Source organism: Rattus norvegicus, chromosome 2, assembly GCF_036323735.1.
Source record: "Rattus norvegicus strain BN/NHsdMcwi chromosome 2, GRCr8, whole genome shotgun sequence".
In the NCBI taxonomy this organism is placed as follows: Eukaryota; Metazoa; Chordata; class Mammalia; order Rodentia; family Muridae; genus Rattus; species Rattus norvegicus.
In genome coordinates, this window is record NC_086020.1 from 24,765,231 (window position 1) to 24,788,093 (window position 22,863).

General features: G+C 44.4%; 1 protein-coding gene across 3 annotated transcripts; it reads right to left on the reverse strand.

The window, feature by feature from the left end:
* Positions 1-8,088: 8,088 nt before the first annotated feature.
* Positions 8,089-18,109, reverse strand: Zcchc9 (zinc finger CCHC-type containing 9). 3 transcript variants are annotated; one of them, XM_006231841.4, is made up of 6 exons: positions 17,993-18,109; positions 16,359-16,768; positions 12,368-12,518; positions 12,120-12,212; positions 10,268-10,336; positions 8,093-8,812 (listed from the first exon to the last, which is right to left on the reverse strand). In XM_006231841.4, exons 2-6 carry the CDS (start codon positions 16,740-16,742, stop codon positions 8,694-8,696), a joined length of 816 nt encoding a protein of 271 aa, XP_006231903.1. In that variant the 5' UTR covers positions 16,743-16,768; positions 17,993-18,109; the 3' UTR covers positions 8,093-8,693. The 3 variants fall into 3 exon arrangements, with proteins under 3 accessions (NP_001013174.1, XP_006231903.1, XP_063137779.1); XM_063281709.1 differs by having other exon boundaries at positions 17,101-18,008; NM_001013156.2 differs by lacking the exon at positions 17,993-18,109 and having other exon boundaries at positions 8,089-8,812.
* Between the last annotated feature and the right edge of the window lie 4,754 nt (positions 18,110-22,863).

Here is a 22,863-nt window from a genome sequence, read left to right on the forward strand (position 1 = left end):
TATGCTCTACAGTTTCTGCAAGCAGTTGGAATGTACTTATTATACATAAATAAACTGAATAAGTGATACGCGATGTTGGAAGACCTGCTATTTGGGATTGTAAAGCAGGGCAAGGGAGATGGGTGCCCGGAGGATTGATTTTGAGGTGACTAGAGACATGGGAGCACAAACGAAAGACAGACAGACAGACAGACAGACAGACAGACACGCACAGAGAGAGAGAGGCAGAGACAGAGACAGAGAGACAGAGAGAGAAACAGAGAGAGAGAGAAGGACGGAGGGGCAGAGGGGCAGAGGGGCAGAGGGACAGAGGGACAGAGACAGACAGAGACAGGGAGACAAAGAGGCAGAGAGGCAGAGAGACAGAGATAGAGACAGAAAGAGATAGAGAGAGACAAAGACAGAAAGAGATGAGAGACAGAGAGACAGAATGACAGAGACAAAGGAGCACAAACCAAAGACAGACACACACACACACACACACACACACACACACACACACACACACACACACGGGAGGGGGGAACAGCGTGACAGAGGGACAGAGACAGACAGACAGGGAGACAAAGAGGCAGAGAGGCAGAGAAACAGGGAGACAAAGAAGCAGAGAGGCAGAGAGACAGAGACAGAGAAAAAAAGAGACACAGAGAGACAGAGAGACAGAGAGACAAAGACAAAGAAAAAAAGACACACAGAGAAACAGAGAGACAGAAAGGCAGAGAAGCAGAGACAGAGTGACAGAGACAGAGGAGACAGAGAGAGAGAGAGAGAGAGAGAGAGAGAGAGAGAGAGAGAAAGAGAGAGACAGAGGGACAGAAATAGAGATACAGAGAGAGGTAGGGAGACAGAGAGGCAGAGAGACAGAGACAGAGACAGAAAGAGACAGAGAGAGACAGAGAGGCAGTGAGACAGAGTGACAGAGTGACAGAGACAGAGACCCGTAGCCACCAAAGGGTCAGCCCTGGACAACTCCTAAGGACAAAGCTTCTGGCTCATTCTAGGAAAAGCAGAGAACCAAGTGAGACTCAAAGACTATATTTCTACCTCGCACTCCACAGTGCCCAGGTTTTAAGGAAATGTGTATATTCAGAAGCAAGCAGTCGACTGGTCCAGCAGATGTCACCTGATGGGGAACGGGGACAGAAAATGTTATACTTTGGATGGGGAAGCATTTTACAGGCCCCTTTAAAGAGCTATTGGTGGAGATAGCTCCTAGGGAAGGGAGACTCAATCTTGTTTTATGGGGGGCGGTGGTTAAGGCAGGTTGCTCACGATCCACACCCCACACCCATGCACATGGGCACACTAATTGGACTTAATGTGTTAGTTAAATTTTTAGAAAAGGACATGAAGCCTACAGTGGAGTGTGTTAGAAACGTTTAGGAGGAACTGGGTGGGAGAGCCGATGTGGATATATTCATTTTTAGTTGTATAATATATAAAATTGTCAAAGAATACATTAAAAACGTGTTTTTAAAGATCAAAAAAGGAAGTCACTTAAGTGCAAGTTTCATTAGAAGCGTGCTCTGTTTCACATAATTAAACACTGTATAAAGTCACTAGCTAGTCATAATTACTCAAACAGAAATATTAACAGTTGAACAATCCCTACATCCATTTTTATTCATCCATGATTACATATCAAATTCATGCTCCAATATCACTGTCCGGTCTCGATTCCTTTTACTAAAGCCCACAACTGGGTTGGCTAAAAAGAGAGAGGGGATTATGGAAGGTTTTCCCTTTTGAGTGTTGTGGTATTTTGACAGAATGTTAAAGGTGCTTTCCAGTGCTTCTAACAAGACTGGAAGGCTTAGGGTTAAAAAGGCAGCCTTGTTTCTCCTTAGTCTTCCTGGGTTTCTTTATGCAGCTGAGCTGCTGTCTACAGTACCTTTCCCTTCACCTCTGTCATAGAACGAGACCTAGAGGAAGAAATGTGAAAATCGATCAGAATGTGAGTACTCTGGTGATCAACCACTTGTGGGAAATAACTGATTTTAATAAGATTAAAATAAACTAGAATATGTTTTTAATACAGCCTTACACCATTCAATTCCGGTTTCCAAGCTGCTCACAGTGGAAGCGAAGTGCCAGGATAGTCCTGTCATGGTTGGGACTTTGTCGGAGAAGCCGACTGAGATGGATGTATAGGTGATTTCCAGGGAGTGAGTACAGGATCTCCCACAATCCCAGTGGGGCAAGGAGAATAAGAAATGTGGGCAGGAGGGATGATTTTTTTTCCAGAACTAATTTAGCACATTTTTATTGGAGTAGTTTAAGGGATAATTTTGAAAATGTGTTTAAAAGGTATATGGAAAAGAGTATGTTTTACAAGTAGGGGTAAATTATTAAAGCAAAACATTGTTTATTCATAAATCATTTCTGTCATTTGAAAATAACTGAAACCATTGGGGCAGGCATCTGACTCAGGGTCTGAGTATGCTTGCCCACTCTTTCTGGGTGTGTGAAAGTTGGAGACATCTGTATCCTAGTTACGAGTAACAGGTCAAGACAGGCACTGTATGGCGTCAGGTCAACTGTCAACTCTGGCAGAAGTCGGTGGAAGGGGCTGGCTTCTTTGCTCTGACCACAGTGTTTGCCACTTGCTCAGAAAATACGAGGTCCAGAGCCTCGCACCCCATGTCTGAAGCACCCCGCGTCGTGGTGTCAGCACACCTGGTCATCCTTGTTAGGCTTGCAGAGCCTAAGAAAGGAACACAAATGCACGGATGCTCCTAGTACTTGCAGAGCCTCTAGCAAGATGGACCTCTGTGCCTGATCAAAGGAGCGAACCTCAGGTCCTTTGCATTTCCCGGTCCTAACTCAGTTCCCTCCTCACAAGTCAGAGAAAGATTAAAAACTCCTTTCTCACTGTATCCCCGGGAGGATGACGTGCATATAAAACCTCACACATGTGCACTGAGGCCATCTTTCAGTTTCGGTTTTGCAGTCTTGTAAGAAATGTGATCGGCATGCAAAATAAGTAAATAGATAAAACAAGCAAACAAACAAACATTTAAAAATAGTTAAGATGAATACAGACACTGTTCTCTCCTTTCCACGCCTGGCTTAGATTCTGTGGGAGAGCCTGTATTCACTTCCTGGGAATTACCTGTATCTCTCATTCGACCTATTCTCCAACAAAACCCAACCATGGTGGGGCTCTCCCAATTGTTCACTTCCACCGTGAGCAGCTGGAAAAATCATAGACTCATCTCACTTCAGAGCTCTCATCACTGATACTAGAAGACATCCAGGGCCCTGTTGACCCTCTCGGCACCTTTCCTTAATGCACACTGACTTGAGTCCAGAACATGGACTTTAGAAACGACCTCCCCACCGGAAGGCGTCACTCTGTATGTAAGCAAGTGTCTTCTCACAGTCCCATCTATGCCCCTCCTGCCTCTGCTTCCTTCTGATCACCAGGGCTGGCCTCTCTCCACATGAACCCAGAACAATCTCTCTTGCCTTTCCCAGTCTCCCCAGTTCTTTCCACTCTCCTGCTCCCAAACTACAGTCTCAGAAACCTCCTCTTCAATCTTTCCCACTCCATCAGACCTTGTAATATTAGGGGACAACTCTGTCCTTGGGTCTCTCTCCTATCTCTACTCCACCAGTTCACCTGTCTCTGGGTTTTCAATGTTCACCAGTAACTCTCACTTCTGCATCCTGTCTTAACCTGGCTTGACCCTAACAGCTAAGTACATATTTGAACTTTTAGCATGACCCTATCGTCTCAAAGTCAGTGTCCTTAGAACAGACAAGTCTGCCCCCTGTCCAAGCTAAATCTCCCTGCTCTACCCCAGCAAATCTAATCACTTCTATGTTAAACGATATTATTAGTATCCAAACACTTTAAATAAATTTAAGAGCTGGGGAGATGGTTAAGAGCACTGACTGCTCTTCCAGAGGTCCTGAGTTCAATTCCCAGCAACCACAGGGTGGCTCACAACCATCTGTAATGGGATCCAATGCTGTCTCCTGGTGTGTCTGAAGATAGCTACAGTGTACTCATATACATAAGATAAACAAATTTTTAAAATAAAATAAAATGAAATCAACATAATCACCACAACACCAAATCAAACTGCTGTCTTCTTTTATCTGGGTATCAGTCAGTTTCCTGCCTCTCTTCTTTTCTTTACTCTGTCACCAGTCCAGCCTCTCATCTTGTCATGTCTCCTTATGGTGAGCAATTCTGCATATCATAGGAATAACCAGTGTCTCCCAAGGATCTATATGGTTGTGTAGTACTTTATTCTTTAGAAATGTCCACTCTGCCTCCGCCATCACTGCCTCCATGGAATGAATGAAGTTCCTTATCAGCTGTCTCTAGGCTTAGCCATGTAATTCCTCAACAGAATGCTAGCAGGCATGATGCAGCCAAAGGCTTGAAGGGTGTTTTGCAAATGGCCTTGTCCTTTGGCGTCTTTGCCAGTATCCTGAGACACACATAGCAGGGTTGGTAGCTGGTTTAGGAAAAGGAAGAGATATGAGTAATAGAGTAGCTTTATCTAAGGCCACTCCCAAAGGGATGCAGACCCTCTTACTTGAGATCTGCAGAGCTTGCCCAGTCAAGACCTCTGACTCACTAAACAGAGACACTGATGGATACAGCTCAGAAGATTCCTATTACCTACCTGACCTTCTCCAACTAGCTTACCCCCTCACCCTTTTCCAGCCACTTCATAGAGGGGTAGGTGCTATAGTGCTTAACACTTGTTAACAAGGTCTGCATGCCATTTATTTGGGAGGTTAAATAGGGCCATAAAAAGCCCCCTGAATTATAGACTTATTCATTAGCCCTCTGCTTGCTCCTATCTCATAAGTGAACTGATCTCTTGTCAGCCCTTGGGAAAAGCCAGGCTTCTGTTTGTATCAAGGTCATGTAAAATGTACCTAAGAATGCCCACCCCACCTCTAGGTTTTCTGTTTCCCATTTTCTAACTTATATACTTTAGCCATTTTTTTCTGTCACCCTCAATTAAAATGTAAGCTTTACAAAAGCCAAGATTCCTGCTTTGTTCATTGCTATAACCCCAGTGTTTGTGTACATACCACGTTTTCAATAAATTGTGAATTAAAATAACCCTTCCTCCAACTTCCTCATTTTACTGTTAAAATCTGAAAGTTTTAAGTATATTTGTAACCTTTCTCTTCATGGTGCCAAGCCTCAAATCCTTTTCAAGACCCCTTCAATTCTGGGCCATCAACTGCAGCTGAGGCTGCACTTTCACCAGTGGCCTTCCATGGCCTCTCACAGGGCCAAGCCTCAGCTGCTCTCCATGACCCCTTCATGCCTTCAAAACCAGAACCACCTGGGTGACTCTTACACATTACCAAGTACAGCTTCAACATAAGGTGCAACCTTGGCTATCTCTGGAACATAGCTTCTTTGTGCTCTCGGAAATCACTTCCCAGAAGATTTCACCTCAGTGATGCTGGTCTCTTCTTAATCACCACTAATTTCTTAGCTCCAGCTGACCAGCATCAATTGCCTCAGTAGTCCCTTCTAATTTTCACATGGCTGAAGTTGCCAAGTTCTGCTGCTTGCAGGAGCTGGAACATGCACCCCCCTTCTTCTATCACATTATCACCAGTTTTCTGTTTTCTAACTCCTTCACTGTCTAAGCTCCACTGTCCTGGCACTTGCTCTGTAGATTGACCTTGAACTCAGAGTTCTGCATGCCTGTCTCATGGGATTAAAGGTGTGTACCACCACGCCTGGATCTAAATTTAGCTGGATAGAATATTGCTCCAAAGTCCGACTCCCTTAATCTGCTAGCTCCTAGAATACAGGGTTTGGTTCCATTTCACTTCCTGGTGCCCCTTTAATACTCAAACCACACTTCGAAGCAATGATCCTGTTTTGACTGGAGTGGTCAGAGTCACCCTGAAGGGCACCTTCCCACCATTTCAACAGCACACATCATCTCTCTGGTCCTCAAATATGGCAACCTTGTTCTCCCTCCATGGGCTCTGACTGCCTTCCTTCTTCTGAGATGTTCGTCTACATGTATTCATGGTAGTTCTTTTTCTTTTTGTCATTTAGATTTCAGTTAAATCTTCCCAAAAGTTTTCTCTGGATTATGCCATGGGAAGAGGCTCCTAGCAATGACATCATCCGTTTATTACCTTCACCTCGCTCATTCACCCACCCACTGGACGTAGGCGAATGGTTCTTTTACGTGGACACCTTTGGGAATCTAGAAATGACTAACTATGCCAGTCCTGCTCTCCTAAGGGCTTCAAAGGAAGTACTGGGTAGGATTTAAATGGAGAAAAGATAGAGCAATGGGATGAAAAGTATCAGGACAGGGAAGGGACCATTTCCTATAGGGCTGCTAGTAGACACTGTGAGCTGGCTGGAGAGCTCAGGGAGGGAGGGCACGACCTGGAGCATAGGTGGTGAGCGAAAAGGACCAAGAAAGGCACTGCAGGTGGGCTGTAGGAGTTTGATTCGTCAGTGGAGCGGCCAATTGGAACTGTCTGAGAAAACCGGGGAATGCTCAAATTACATGTACTCAGGAGCCTGGCACAGAAAGGTACAAGCCATGCTTAGAAATCAGGTGAGCAGAAGTCTAAGAGATAGAATCCTAGTTACGTCTCATGGGGGTCAACAAAACATATTGTTTTTTAAGATTCATTATTTTATGTATGTGAGTATACTATCTACATGTACACCTGCAGGCCAGAAGGACCACCAGATCCCAGTACAGATGGTTGCGAGTCACCGTGTGGTTGCTGGGAATTGAACTCAGGACCTCTGGAAGAACAGGCAGTGTTCTTAACCACTGAGCCATCTCCCCAGCCCAAAACATCCTGATAACGTACTAGAACATACCTTTCTGATGTCTTCCCCAATCCACCTCCACTCCTTAGGCCTGCTTACTATGACACACGTGGCCTCACTTGTTCATGGCCACAATCCCAGTGCCTGAGAACAAGCAGAGCTTGCCTGCTGCGTGGACAAAGTAAATGTCAAGTTTCTCTGGCATTCCCAGTGGAAGAGCTAGCCCATCACTCCCCCGTCCTACCATCCTTGCCTCCAGGACACTCCTCGCAGCATCTGTGCACTTTTCAAATGCTGCCCTCAACGTCTGTCATTTATTTTTACTGTTTTGGGCGGCAAACTGGCCACCAGCACTGCTGCAGTGAGGACTGTTGGGAGAGCACGCACTTCCCGCAGCTCCCTCCAGGATGCAGGCGATGGTGCTCTAGGTGCTCTAGGGACGTTCACCACTGTCTCACAGAGGAGTGGCTGGCATTTCAAGTGTCGCTCATTCCCGTAAGCTCTGGGATGCTGAGCAATGTTTCGTCATCACGTTTTTCCCTCACTGAAAATAAAAGAGCGGCTCCTATTAAGACTAGAACTGTTGAGCTGTGCAGACGCGAAAACAGAGGCCGTGTTTCTTTTCTTATTTGGTAAATATTTAGCTTTGGAGGCATCAGTAACTAATCACAGCTGCTTCCTCTAGTTACAAATGGATTCAATCAGGTAGAATTTCAGATGAAACTCAGAACCGCCAGTCAGAGGCAGCACAATGGCAGCAGCAGGGCTGGTGGAATATATGTTAAATATGCATGTATCATCAAGTCAGACAAAGAAGCTAATGGGCCTCTGATTAGTGCTCTAACTCTATTATGGTTATGGTGGTGCTCCCTCCATCTCACCCACTCAGCTACAGCAGGCGCAAACACAGGGGAGACTGACACAGGCTGTCGGCCAGCACCGTCTGAGGAATGCACACCGACTTTCTGACTGGAACGTCTCTCGTGAGAAATCCAAGGAGAGAAAGAGCTGTGACGCCGGAGTGCTCTTCGATTTTAATATTAATAATTTCTAAATCTTTGTATCAAAACTAAACAGATCCCCATTTAACCCTATTAAGACAGTTATTTTGGGTTGGGGATTTAGCTCAGTGGTAGAGCACTTGCCTAGCATTCGCAAGGCCCTGAGTTTGGTCCCCAGCTCCGAAAAAATAAAGAAAAAAAAAAAAAAACAAAGACAGTTATTTTATTATTTTTGGAAACAATATTGTTTTTAAAGGGACTCCAGAGTGAGATAACAGTGACCAACTCAGCAAAGACAAACAGCTGATATAATTTTATTCAGCACTAAAAATTACAGATTTTGTGACAACATATAAATTTCTATGACAATAAATTGATACTCTGAATTAAGAGCATATAACAAAATATTTATTCACAAGCTGAAATGCATGTGCTTTGTTTAGGGGTCAATTTTGAGTCATAATTTACATTTATAGCAGTGACTGCCACCATCAGGTAGAGGCACTTAGCTGTTTCTAAGTACCATCTGATAAAAAAAGCTCTCAATCACACTGCCTGAATCTCAGTACTCTGGACCTGGTGCACAGTTATTAGTCTGAAGCCAACCTGGGCTACATAGACTCTGTTTCAAATACAGACAGACACACAGGCACAGAGAGACAGGCAGACAGACCACACACACACACACACACACACACACACACACACACACACGTCTAGAGACTATAATCAATCACTCTGTACTCCTTAATAGACAGACTGCAGGCAGCCTGACCCCCATCAAAGTCAGAGTCGTGTCTCTAATACAAGTTTGCCCCCACACGGGCCAGCTTTAATCTCTAAAGGCCTACTTTGGGAAGTAACCTTGAGATGGTACTTAACAACTGTACCAATTCTTATCAAAAATTAACTACTTTGGGTACTTTTGTTTTAGGTTTCTGTGGTTTGGGCACATCCAGAACATCTTCGTGGTCTGCACTCATTCCCTTTGCCCAGCGACCAACTGTGATGATTCGATCTGTAGAGGGATTTAAGAAAAAAGCAATCAGGATATAAAAACAACAGTAATCAAATGCTTCCCCCTTAGAGTGGTATCGGTTTAGGAAAGGAACTAGTTTTGACAGGAATAATCACAAGGAGAGACGACCCCATCACTGCAGGGAAGGGCGCAATTCTGTAATTGATTAGAACCCTTGATTTCCGAGTATCACAGGCAATTTCTTATCCCAATTAGGGAAATGCAGGAGCTGCTTTGCAATGACGGATTGATGAGAGAGCTCGCTCCCTCCTTCCCTGAGTTCATCACTGTATCAATGATTCCGAGAGCCCGTGAACAGCGAGACTGAGGAGGCATCCGTTTTAAATGCACAGATTCCACCTGCAAAATTATCGAGCATCTGCTTGTCAGTTTTGCCATTCGGGAAGTGGCAATCCTCCCAGGAGGGAGAATTCAAACCCCACTTCATCATTTCAGTCTCACTGCCTACCCCATATAAAGATGATCTCCTTCTAGACAGGATTATAAACAAGGCTGATTTTCACATGAAACATCTGGGCAAGAAAGTAAAACTGGGAGGACTCAGCCGGAGCTGTGCTTTTCCTCCAAGAAGCTCTACTGGGGTGCCTACTGCCTTTCCTTACCTGTATGTATGTACATGGCTCATGTGAGAGTACACATGCACATGTGTGTGCATGTGGAGGCCAGAATGCAGCCAGGTGTCTCTCTATAGCACCACCTGCCTCGATTGAGACAGGGTCTCTCACTGGCCTGGAGCTCAACGAGCAGGTGAGGCTAACTGCCCCGCAAGCCCAGGAATCCACCCCTCCTGCTTCACTGTGCTTGGACTGCAAGACAAATGCACCACAACACGCCCAGCTTGTTCGTCAGCTCTGGGGCCCAACACAGGCTCTCTATCTATTACATCTATCCTGGCAAACGAAGAGAATAATGGTCTCTCCTTCCTCAGAGTTCTGCGGCATGCAGCAGTGAACACTTATAAAGTTCTTAATGATCAAGGCTAATATTTCACTGCAAAAGCTGTACCAGCAGCTGCTGTGTTGATAACACATTTTTAATAAGTTTAACAGCTTTTTACAGTCATTTTGGAGCATGTAAAGCAATGCACAGGAGGACACTCAGGCTTATGAATGTTGAAAATTAATTTTGTATTTGAGTTTTATCTTAGGAATCAATACGGTTTTGCTAAGTAAGAAAATAAGTCCTGGTATAATTAATTTCATTCTGAGCAAACAGGATCGCTTGTAAGATGCCTTTCAGAATAGAGTCCTGCAGCTTACCAGCCTACTTCCCCTGAGAACAGACCTGATGTTCAGGGACTCGGCACTGAGCTGACAGCTCACAGGAAGTGGAAGCAGCTATCCGCAGTCAACAGTGCCTCTATGAGTTGTTACTAATGGAACTCAGTGAGTTCAGAGAGAAACACCCCTTATGAACGGAGGCCTAGGAGCTCACCTGAGTTCTGATTTTCAGGGCAATCTTTCTTAAAATGTTCCACGGAGCCACAGAGTTTACAGCCGCCACCTAGTAAAAGAACAGTCACTGAGTACTGCAGCATCCTGGGAGGGTCTGTGGCACTGTGTTGTGTGATCCCACATCGCTGACCACTGCACAGGTAGTCTGGAAGCAGGGGGGATACCACCACTCCTCTTAGTAATATTCATTTGCCATTCCCGAATTTCAGAACGTTAATGGAACCCAGCTGTTCCTTCCCGTACCTGAGCTCCAGACAGAAGTGGAGAAAAGGAACATGACGGAAGGCACGGAAGTCAAGGGGACCCATGGAGAGTCCAGGTGCAGAGCCTTCACCCGGGAAACAGCTCATACCAGGTAAATGCTCGCACCTCCAGGGGCCCCCAACAGTAAGCTCCATTGCCCGGCCTGCCGGGTAAGCTGGGGCAGTGACCTACTCAGGCAAATCTGTTTCAGTGTCTTCCCTCTGGCTATCCTGCTAACCTGAAAAAAGACCCGTGTCTGTCTGATTGAAGCACTATTCCGGGATGGTGGTTTCTCCAGCAAGGGTGTTCCACATAATAATCGGACCTTCTCGTGGTCATGCTTGTGTGAAGTGCCTCATCAGAAAATGTCCCCGCGGCACGATAATCTGTCTCCCATGCATCAGATGCGCGTCTCTTGCTTTGTACCAACAATGGCAACAACAACGACAACAAAATACTCTGTCTGGAGAACCAAACAAAGCCATTCTTGCTCACAGGCCAACTTCCCAGGCCCTTCTTCATGCCAAGGTGGAGACAGATGAGGCCCTTGACTAACGCACACACTTTAAAAATGAAGAAGGCCATACCTGAGCAGGATCTAAGGTGCCACTGATTGTGAAGTGTGTCACTACGTCACCAGGCAACAGAGGTGCCAGTCATGTAGGCAGCCGATGGCACGATACATTCTCATTTCAGATATAAAACTGTGAAGACTGAGGGTTGGGGATTTAGCTCAGTGGTAGAGCGCTTGCCTAGCAAGCGCAAGGCCCTGGGTTCAGTTCCCAGCTCCGAAGAAAAGAAAAGAAAAGAAAAGAAAAGAAAAGAAAAGAAAAGAAAAGAGAAGAAAAGAAGAGGAAAGAAAGAAAAGAGACTGTGAAGACTGAATCTTAGAATCAATAAAACCAAATTTCCTTATCTCCATTTTACAGGTGACAAACTGAAGAAAGGTCAGTTCTAATTAGCAAAGACCTGGAGCTGTGAGGGGTGCTGAGACTGACTCCAAGAGCCACGCATTTCCACTGGACCCTTGCGGAGCAGGACCTCAAGACACAATACAGAGACACAGCAGGCCTCTCCTTAGAAGGCAACAACCCCGCTCCTGCAGGTCTTCAGACACAAGTGCTCACCGCAGGCTCTTAAGACACTAGCGGAGCCAAAGACAAGAAAGTTCATGAAGCCCCATGTCATGAGTAAGGAGAAATTTCAGGAACAAATATCATACCAGGAGAGAACAGCACCCAGCATCGTCTCTAGCAGAATGGTGTGCTAACGGTTACATTAACACACGCCATGGCTTTTCAAACCTACCAATTTGAGACAGAAATCCTCTGCTTCTTCTGAAATTAGACACCCACAGATGCTTAATATTTCTCACAAATAATGCTGAAGCAAGGAGTCTGAGAATCACGCCATGGCTTTTCCTGATTTATGAATGAATCACACTACAGAGCATGAATACTCCAGCACAACGTGGTAAAGGCACTAAGGTTTCATCTTCTCCATGATTTATTAACAAACAAGTAAAATGTATCAGATGGCAATTCTGAGCCATCTGCACCGGTCCAAGTCCTGAGGGTAATGGCACTTACCGTCAGCATAGACTCCTTTGGTGTTATCAGGGCAGGATCTGGACAGATGTCCCATTTCTCCGCAGACAAAACACTTTGCAAAAGGAAATTCGCCTGTAAGAGTCATGCTCTCATTAATTTATTGCATATATGACAAGCTGTATAAGTCACACTCCTTTACAACACTGTAAACAGAAAAGATCTTTTTACTGAGTTGGCTAATGCTCACCTTCCCTCAGCACCAAACAGGAAGACAAAAGAGAACATACCAAGCGCAGGGTCTACGTTAGCTCTGCACTTCGTCATCTCGTGCTCCGTGGACCCGCAGCGGTAACAAATGCCGGTGCCCATGTCCTGACTCTCTAGCACAGCTGGGCAGTCAGCGATTCCATGGCCAGGTTGTCGACAGTGGAAACACACCTGGGGAAGCAAAACATGAGTTTCCACATGGCTACATTACTCTCCTGCCTTTACTAATATTTTATCAAAACTATTTTTATTTTGTATTTTAAAGTTTAAAAGAAAAAGCATCATCAGTATTTTATCTGTAGAAGAAAGTACTTTCCACATTCCCAAAGAGTCAAGTGCCATTTCAATCACAGGGGCTTAAGTGCTTCGTAGACTTAATTCCATGGGTCTATTAATATCAGACACAACATTACAAATGGCTTTGTAGGTGGCAACAGTTCAAGTGAATTGAGCAAGTATGGATCATACATCTTTTACTAAAGACGCCTGCACCAGAAAAGAAAAGGTGTGTTTGGGGAAGGGTCTCGGTAGAAGTCAGACAACAGCTAGTTAGTCCTTGTATTTTTAAATTTCGGGGCTGAATGAAGCTGGGTTCTGTGTTTGCACTGTGATTCAGATCACAAGATAGGAGCTATCGGGGGAGGTCAAGCAGTGTAAGCGGCGGGTTACAACAGCTGAGTGGAGCCAAGGTTTGTCAGTGCTGGGAGGCACTGATGCATCATTAAAATGTGGGTAAGAAAGTGTGGCACCTGAGATCCAGTGTTAAGGACCGCACCGAGATGCACTCCACTCACCTACCTGGCAAGGGCAGGTCCACAGTCACTAACAAGAACAGGAAGGTCAAGAAACCACTAGAACACCTGTCTGCTCACATAAACAGAACAGTCAAACACCTTGAAAGAAAAAAACCTATCAAAAAGAAAAGGTCAAGTCATCACTGGCCAAATCCTGTTAAAGAAAATCTCCTCGAAATGGGGGCTCTGACATAACATGAACAGGTTTATGCAGGCCAACTGCTTCAAAACATGAAGGCCATGAGAATCCAGCATACTTAGTACTGCCTGGTTCTGCTTCAGGCCCAACATGGCGGGGGTTTCCTGGAATTTCTGAGTACCAGGAAGTGATGGCCCATGTTTTGTTCAGTGGAGTGTGGGACTAGTTGGAAGACAAGTGTAAGTGAGGTCACAGCCTATCTGGTGAGGACAGAAGGCTGAAGGCCTGGCAGTTCACAGGAAGAACAGCTATCTTATCTAACTGTCTAACTGCTTATCTAACTGTCTAACTGCTTGCGTTCTCTAATGGAGTGATTAGCTGGAAGGGAATTTGGAGACTATGTAACAGTTGGCTGTCATTGGCTCCAAACAGTATTACGTGGGGGTCAGAGCTATAATCAGAGGGAAGTTATAAAAGTTATAAATATTAAGATGCTAAAAGAGCAATTAAGTAAACTACGGAAAAGGGAATCTATCTTACGTTGATTCCAGGACATGCCAGTAACACAGCAAAGGATGTGGACCTTTATTCGCTACAGTGACACTGAGACACTTCACTGACTACAGGAGGAGCTGGGGATTCAGAGCATCCCTCAGACTACATGACTTCCAAAACCAGGGCTCTGCTGAGAACTGTGGAGGCCAGGTGTGGTGGCACATGCCTGCAACTCCAGTACATGGGAAGTACGGGCAGAAGGCTACCGGGTCAGCCAGAGCTACATTACAAGACCCCATCTCAAAACAAACAAAACACCCCAACAAAACAGCCCTAGTGACTCTAACAATTCACTTCACATTTAGGTGGAAAATGGTCAAAAGGCAGCAGATTGGCATTTAAACCATGAGCAAGTATGACAGGACTTATCAGAAGCTACGAAAACCATTATCACTAATTTGTGTTTTATTAAAAAAAAAAAAAAACAAACCACTATTTTCTTACATTGAAAAGACTTTTTAAAAGTTTATACACTAATTGGTATTATGATCACCTATACCCATTTTCAAAAAATTTTAACTGCTCATACACAATAAAAACGGGGAATTAGGTCTGGACAGACAGTTTGGATATTAAGAGCACTGGGTGATATTCCAGAGGACCCAGGTTCAATTCCCAGCACCCACAACAGGGAGTGGGAGCTCACTACTGTCTGTAACTTCAATTCCAGGGGAACTAATGCCCTCTTTTTGGCCTCTTGGGCAACCAGGCACACAAACTGGATATGCAAGCCATACACCCAAACAAAAATAAACATTTATATTACCCAATACACCCTAAAGTAAAAATTTATTCAACCAACAGCCAGATATTATGTGAATAGTCTAAATTGAAAATTTCCATCTGTTCTCTTCCCTCAGAAATGGGGAGGATTTGTGAGTTCCAGAGGGGTTGAGGACACCAGGACCACTGAACCAATTAAACAGGGTTCACATGGGCTCCTACTGGCTGAAGTGGCAAGCACAGGGCCTGCATGGTTTACCCCAGGTCCTGTGCCTATGCTGTGGCCATCAGCTTGGTGTTTCTGTGGGACTACTAAGAATGGGAGTGGGTGTGTCTGACTCTTTCCCCTATTGGGCTACCTTGTCCAGTCTCAATAGGAGGGCTTTTGTCTTGTCTTATTGTATCTTGTTTTGCTGTGTTTGGTTGTTATCTCTTGGAAGCCTAGTCTTTTCTGAAGGAAAATGGGGGAGTGGATAGAGGAGAGGGGACTGGGAGGAGTGGAGGGAGTGGAAAATGGGGGAAGAATCTATTTGCAATAGTATTAACAATAATGATAATTTTTAAAGAAGTAAATCAGGTAGAATGTTAGTGTTCAGGGTGTGGTGGCCCACACACTGTTTAATTCCAGCACTCAGGAAGCAGAGGTAGGCAGAGCTCTTTGAGTTCAAGGCTAGTGGGTCTACATAGACAGATCCAGGTCACTCAAGGCTCAAAGTGAGACCCTTTCTCAAAATATAAAACAAAACAAAAACCCAAAGATAAGGGAGAAGGTGAATGAAATGTGCTTTCAAAAACATCTTTCTGGGCTGGAAAGACGGACCAGACAATAAAGTGCATGCCACACATTCGTGACACCCTGAATTCAAGCCTTAGACACCATGTGAAAAAGTCAAGTATGGCAAAGCACACTTAGAATCCTAACTCTGGAGAAGCACATGGGCTACTGGCTAGCCTGTATAGTCTAACTAGAAAGTTCCAGGACAGTGAGAGACAGCAAAAGACCCCATCAAAACAAGGGATGGTGTCTGAGGAATGACAGCTCGCACACACATGCGCGTGCACGCACACACACTTGCCTGCTTGCACATATGTGCACCACATACAAATGGCTTGTGCCTAGGTACAGTGGCCCACAGCTATATCCCATTTCCAACAGGAGGGTTGCTATACTCTTAAAGCCATAGTTAAGTGCTGGCTCTGCAGGGGAAGTCACAGTGCCCAGCCTCTCCCAATCTGGGAAGTTCCCTGCCTTACCTTCTAACATTTATCATTGTGATACACATTTCTTAAAGATTCCTGAGTTTTCATGTAGAGAGGGTTACAGGGCCTCCTTGTGAACAAATATTTTATACATTATAACAAAAGAACATCTATCTATTCCTTCCAAGTACTGGAATCATCTTTAACTTGGGGTATCTAGTAGTTGTTTTCAACAGCTACTTGCAAAGGTATTACCATAAGACGGTGGCAGGGCAAACCCAGGTTTTGAATTCAGTCTGACTGTCATCTCTAGCACGGACCAAGTGGCTTTTGTTACTTAACCTGGACAGACTTTTACCATGTTTTCTGCCTGCTGTATGGGAATACTATCGTGTGCAATGTTGTTTTAACAATACTATCACGTGTGTAATGCTATGACAACTAAACAAGTACACTGTGTGTGCACATGTGCTAAGAAAGAACAAACCTTTAAAAGCTGCACTAGGGCTGCACCAATTGGGCTCTGTTAAAACACGCACTGTGTGAAAAGATGAATACTTTCTAGTCACACAAAGAAGTAACACACAGACATGAGCTCACCATTGCATTCTTCTTTGCTGCCTGTCTCTTTAGCCGCCTTCCTTCCCGCCGGCTGTCCTTCTTTAAGGCCACTGCAATTTCTTCCCTTACTTCTCTGCTGTCGGCTGCTATCAGCTGTCCATTGTGAAGCACCTGTGAGCTCTGCTTCAGGTATTCCATGAACCCATTCACATCTTCATTCAAATACTCTTTTTTCTTTTTGTTCTTCTTGTGTTTTGCCTGAGGTGCGTCGTTTCTAAGGGACAGCCCACTGACTTGACATCGCTTATGATTTGAAGGGTTTTGGTTTGCTCCCTCTGCAGAGCCCTTCTTCATGTCCTCCCATGATGTTGCTGACAAGGGTCTCTTACTATTTGAAGTTGTAACTCTAGCCCACCTGGTCATGGCTGGATCAGAGGTACTTAACTAATCTGTAAGGTAAGAGCAAATAGTAATTAATTAATTAAAAATTGAAGATATACAGAGAGGTCATTACTATCAAATATACTCATGTTTTAAACTTTAAACCATTAAAACTCTTCATTTAGATGGGCACAGAACACATGGTATGTTGTGTAGACATTTCTCTAAAGTAATTTTGGCATTGATCAGAGAGGTTACATTTCAGTTGAAGAAAATAACATATGCTTGCTTAAAACTAGAAAGTATTTTGCCAACAAATGAGTTTTAAATAGCAATCATATATAAATACGTAAACAGTCATCTCAAATCATGCTGTTTTCCTAATCATTTCTTTTCCTACCTTTAAACCCCAGTCTACTTTCTCCCAATCTGCTTGCACAGTTTGCCATTTCAATGCAGCAACTTACAAAGCACATTAGTAAACATACAAAAGTCTCGTCTGTCTTTTCCCTGTAGATGTATAAAGGCACTCTATAAAGTGTCTGCAGTCACATGACAGTCCAATGGTTTTAAATCAGTTTCAATGATCTCATTTTAGTGATTCAAACTGTAAAACAAACTTCATATTAAGAAACCTTGTTTGTGTACCCTTAATAAATATGCATAAAGAGGTTTTCATTTAGAGTATAGATGTGAGCATATTTTTAAAGGAGTGTATTTTAAGATGAATTATTTGGCTCCAACATAAAATTGAGTATTTTACTTTGCATGCAACCTAGCAATTCGGAGAACGGTTTCTTTTTCTTCTTCAGTGAATGAATACACCAGACACAATCAAAGGATGATTCCAACTATGGAGTTGCCACTTTCAGGGCAGCATCCTGCGTGCCAGGCAACTTAAAGCCTTGGCACCAGCACTCTGCAGCATGCCTTCAGGGCCGGTGAGTGACGCTGTAAGACACTTTACAGTGTACTGGTCCCGGGTCACCAAGAGGGCGGGTCTTCCTCCCGCACACCGGGGATGTGAGGCTCAGGGTGTCAGGAGGGTGACACGGGATGACTGGACAGCCCCGGTGCTCCCGCACGCGCGGCATCGCTTCTCTACATTCGCCCGGGCAGCGCGTCCCGCGGGCACCCTAGTAGGCCTGCGAGGCTCCCAACTGCGGAGCCGGGCGATCCGACTAGCTCCCGGGCTCTATCCTCGTGAGCTCCCGCAGGAGTCCGGCTCCAGCCGGCCAAAGTAGCACAGCGGCCCGCACACCTTAACCGGTGGTGGCCATGTAGCTCCTTACCCCGTCTGAATCCTCCAGAGCAGCTGAGACAACGAGCCAGAGAAGCCCAGACCCGGATGAAGGCGCGGCCATGGAGACCGGAAGTGCACCTTTCCCTACGCGTCACTTCCGGCGAAGCCAGGGAAGCGTGTGGTGTTTATGGGTCTTAGGCTGCGGAAAGTGACTTGTACAAGTTTGTGGGTCGCATAGTGTTTGCAGGGCTCTGCACTGGACTCCCGGGAAACAAAGATGATGAGCGCTTAGTCTGTGCCTAAGTTCTCCGAGAATGTGTAGCCTAGCGGGAGAGATAGACGAAAGGACTTTTAGGAGTAAGGTCTTCCTTACAGTGTCTTTTGAACTGTCCTTTAAAAATTCAAATGTAGTGAAATTGGCTCTAGGAGAGAGCCGAGGTCAGCCCAGTAGGAGTGTCACTGAGCTACAAGTCTGAAAGACCTTTGGAGCGCCTATTGGTTCTGAGCGGCACTTCAGGATTACCCTGGCTGAAGCTCATTGAACATTCACACTTTGTGGCCAGGGTTCGGTTTTCAAGAACATTCTAGTCCTCCGTCCTATTAGTTCCCCCCGGAAACCACTCCCAGTTATGTTCAGTGAGAAACCGCATGGTCATACGTTTAGTCCTCCATCAGGTCCTATATCCATTTTGCCTTTTTAAATATTGATCTCCTTCCTCGGGCCCTTCTGTTCTTCTTTGTCTCTACTGACTGTCCTGTCCCTTGTCTCAGCTTTCACTGTGTTGGCCCGAATTCCTGCAGCTGATCTGGGCAGACGTTTTTGCCCCGTGCATAAATTATTTTCCACAAGTGAACTTTGAAAACGTAAGTCAGACCGCCAAATCAAATTGGTGCCTTCCTGCTTAAAACCTTTCCATCTTTTCTCACTGCTGGGATGGTAGTCAAACTCTGGAGCAGGTGTTACAATCTTTGTCCTATTTGAACTCTGTACAAAAGGGCCTTCCCCCATTTTCTTAAGTAGTTGCCGTACTTGTTTAGCACCAGGAGTACATATGCTGTTCTGCTTGCATAATACTCCGGTTTCTTCAATTATGTTCTGTTTCAAGACTTTCAAGATTTTATTCTTATCTAAGCCTCTCAAGCATCCTCTCCTGCTAGATAGTATGACAGGCCATGCTTTGTGATACTTTTCACAACGGATTATATAATAAGTTTTACTGTATCCTGATTGCCTCTCACATAACTGTTTTCCGTTCCTTACTATATCAGTTAGCTGGATAAAGAACTAAGGTGGGCCCAGTTTTCCTTAAAAGGAAAATGTCAGAACAATACTGTGATTTGGTATAGTAAATACCACAAATATTCCACAAAGTTTAAAAATACAAGAAACAGTTCTCTAGCTGTTGGGAAATGAACTGCTTAAAGATGGGTGACGGGGGGTGTCGTTGTGCATGCCTTTAATCCCAGCACTCCTGAAGCAGAGGCAGGCAGATCTCTGTAAGTTTGAGACCAGCCTGGTCTACAAATCGAGCCCCAGGATAGACAGGGCTATACAGACAAACGTGTCTCAAAAAACAAAACAAAGATGTGCGATAATGCCCTCTTATATTATAACTTAGTGACCTCAGCTAGCTGACTCCAAATTACTAACATTTCAATTCAGTGTGAGGTTTTATTTTCTGTGGGTTCCTAGCCTTGAACACTAGATGGCGAATTCAATAAAACTGTCCTTTTTTTTTTTTTTCTTGGATATTTTCATTATTTACATTTCAAGTGTTATCCCCTTTCCCGGTTTCCCCTCCAGAAATCCCATCCCATCCCATTCCCCCACCCCCTGCCTTCATGAGGGTGCTCCCCCACCCATCCGCCCACCCACCCCCTCCCACCTGTACACCCTTCGATTCCCTGCACTGGGGCATCCAGCCTTCACAAGACCAAGGGCGACTCCTCCCATTGATGCCTAACAAGGCCCATCCTTTGCTACATATGTGGCTCGAGCCATGGGTCACTCCATGTCTACTCTTTGATTGGTGGTTTAGTCCCTGGGAGCTCTGGGGGTATCTGGTTGATGTTGTTCTTCCTATGGGGTTGTAAACCCCCTCATCTACTTCAGTCCTTTCTCTAACTTGTCCATTAGGGACTCAGTACTCAATGGTTGACTGCAAGCATCAGCCTCTGTATTTGTCATGCTCTGGTAGAGCCTCTCAGGAGACAGCTATATCAGGTTCCTGTCAGCATGCAACTTTTGGCATCCCTAATAGTGACTAGGTTTGGTGGCTGCTTGTAGAATGGATCCCAATGTGTGGCAGTCTCTGGATGGCCTTTCCTTCAGTCTCTGCTCCACACTGTCTCCATATTGCCTCCTGTGAGTATTTTGTTCCCCCTTCTAAGAAGTACTGAAGCATCCACACTTTGGTCTTTCTTTCTTCTTGAGCTTCATGTAGTCTGTAAATTGTATCTTGGGTATTCCAAGATTTTGGGTAAGTACTTACAATGTATGTTCTTTTGTGATTGGGTTACCTCACTCAGGATAATATTTTTTAGACCCATCCATTTGCTTAAGAATTTCATGAAGTCATTGCTTTTACTAGCTGAGTAGTACTGCATTGTGTAAACGTACCACATTTTCTGTATCCATTCTTCTGCTGTAGGGCATCTGGGTTCTTTCCAGCTTCTGGCTATTATAAATAAGGCTGGTATGAACATAGTGGAACATGTGTCTTTGTTATATGTTGAAGAATCTTTTGGGTATATGCCCAGGAGTGGTAGAGCTGGGTCCTCAGGTAGGACTATGTCCAGTTTTCTGAGGAACTGCCAGACTGATTTCCCGAGTGGTTGTACCAGCTTGCAATCCCACCAATAATGGAGGAGTGTTCCTCTTTCTCCACATCCTCACCAGCATCTGCTGTGACCTGAGTTTTTGATCTTAGATATTCTAAGATCTACCTCACTGGTGTGAGGTAGAATCTAAGGGTTGTTTTGATTTGCATTTCCCTGAAGACGAAGGAAGTTGAACATTTCTTTAAGTGCTTCGTGGACATTTGATATTCCTCAGCTGAGAATTCTTTGTTTAGCTCTGTACCCCAATTTTTAACAGGGTTATTGGATTCTTTGGAGTCTAACTTCTTGAGTTCTTTATATATATATTAGATATTAGCCCTTTATCAGATGTAGGATTGGTAAAGATCTTTTCCCAATCTGTTGGTTGCCATTTTGTACTATTGGCAGTGTCCTTTGCCTTACAGAAGCTTTGCAATTTTATGAGGTAATATTTGTTGATTCTTGATCTCAGAGCATAAGCCACTGATGCTCTGTTCAGGAAATTTCCCACTGTGCCTATGTGTTCAAGGCATTTTTCCACTTTTTCTTCTATTAGTTTGAGTGTATCTGGTTTGATGTGGAGGTCCTTGACCCACTTGGACTTGAGCTTTGTACAAGGTAGTAAGAATGGGAGAGCTGAAAAGCCAGCTGCCAGGAACAACTACACACTTGAGAGTAAAAAGTTGGTAAAACCAACTTTTCTGCTCCAAGTGACCTGCCTGGTAGACTCAGGACACACAAAGGCAGAAGTCCTCTGGGACCAGGCACTTCCGGTTTTTGGCTGTGGCCCAAACCTCTCTGATCCCAGCCCACAGCTCCCTGCTCCCAAACCCCATGGGAGAGAGAGCTGAACACCCAGAAGTGCGGGCAATCCTGGTACTGCAAGGCAGGATAGACTGCCACTTTTGCCCACCTTTGCCCACATCCCTGGCCCAAGAGGAAACTGCACAGTGCCTCTGGACACAGGAATATAGGAGCAGTCAAGCTGCAGGAGCCCTGAGGTCCAGATCTGCACCCGGATCTGAACTGAACTGGTCAAACAACTCCCTGCACCCAAATCCCATGGAGGGGAGAGCTAGACCATCAGAGGGGCAGACACTCCTGAGAACTCTAATGAAGATCTAATGAAATGATCATGCGGTTTTTATCTTTGAGTTTGTTTATATAGTGGATTATGTTGATGGTTTTCCGTATATTGAACCATCCCTGCATACCTGGGATGAAGCCTCCTTGATCATGATGGATGATCATTTTCATGTGTTTTTGGATTTGGTTTGTGAAAACTGTCTTAAGTATTTTTGCATTGATATTCATAAGGGAAATTGGTCTGAAGTTCTCTTTCTTTGTAGGGTCTTTGTGTGGTTTAGGTATAAGCGTAATTGTTGTTTCAAAGAATGATTGGTGTTCCCTCTGTTTCTATTTTGTGGAATAGTTTGAAGAGTATTGGTATTAGAGCTTCAAAGAAGGTCTGATGGAATTTTGCACTAAATCTATCTGGCCCTGGCTTTTTTTTTTTTTTTTTTCTGCTTCTCTTTCTTTAGGGGTTATGCTACTATTTAGATGGTTTGTCTGAATCTGATTTAACTTTGGTACCTGGTATCTGTCTAGAAAATTGTCAATTTCCTCCAGATTTTCCAGTTTTGTTGTTCCAGGCTTTTGTAGTAGGATCTGATAAATTTTTTTAAATTTCCTCAGTTTCTGCTGTTGTGTCTCCCTTTTTATTTCTGATTTTGTAATTTGGATACTGTCTCTGTGCCCTTTGGGTAGTCTGGCTAAGGGTTTATCTATCTTTTTGCCAAAAGAAGAGAGCCACACAAACATAATTCCACCTCTAACAACAAAAATAACAGAAGCAACAATCACTTTCCTTAATATCTCTTAACATCAATGGACTCAATTCCCCAATAAAGAGACATAGACTAACAGAATGGATACATAAAGAGGACCCAGCATTTTGCTGCATACAGGAAACACACCTCACTGAAAAAGACAGACACTACTTCAGAGTAAAAGGCTGGAAAAACAATTTTTCAAGCAAATAGTCCCAATAAACAAACTCGAGTAGCTATTTTACTATCCAATCAAATCGATTTTCAATCA

Excerpts from the sequence above, each read along its gene's own strand:
- Zcchc9 (NM_001013156.2), bottom strand. The coding sequence starts at position 16,742 with ATGACCAGGTGGGCTAGAGTTACAACTTCAAATAGTAAGAGACCCTTG. Across the intron at positions 12,213-12,367 it reads TAACGTAGACCCTGCGCTTG|GCGAATTTCCTTTTGCAAAG; the intron begins GTATGTTCTCTT and ends TGACTCTTACAG. Across the intron at positions 10,337-12,119 it reads CAAAGGAGTCTATGCTGACG|GTGGCGGCTGTAAACTCTGT; the intron begins GTAAGTGCCATT and ends TTCTTTTACTAG.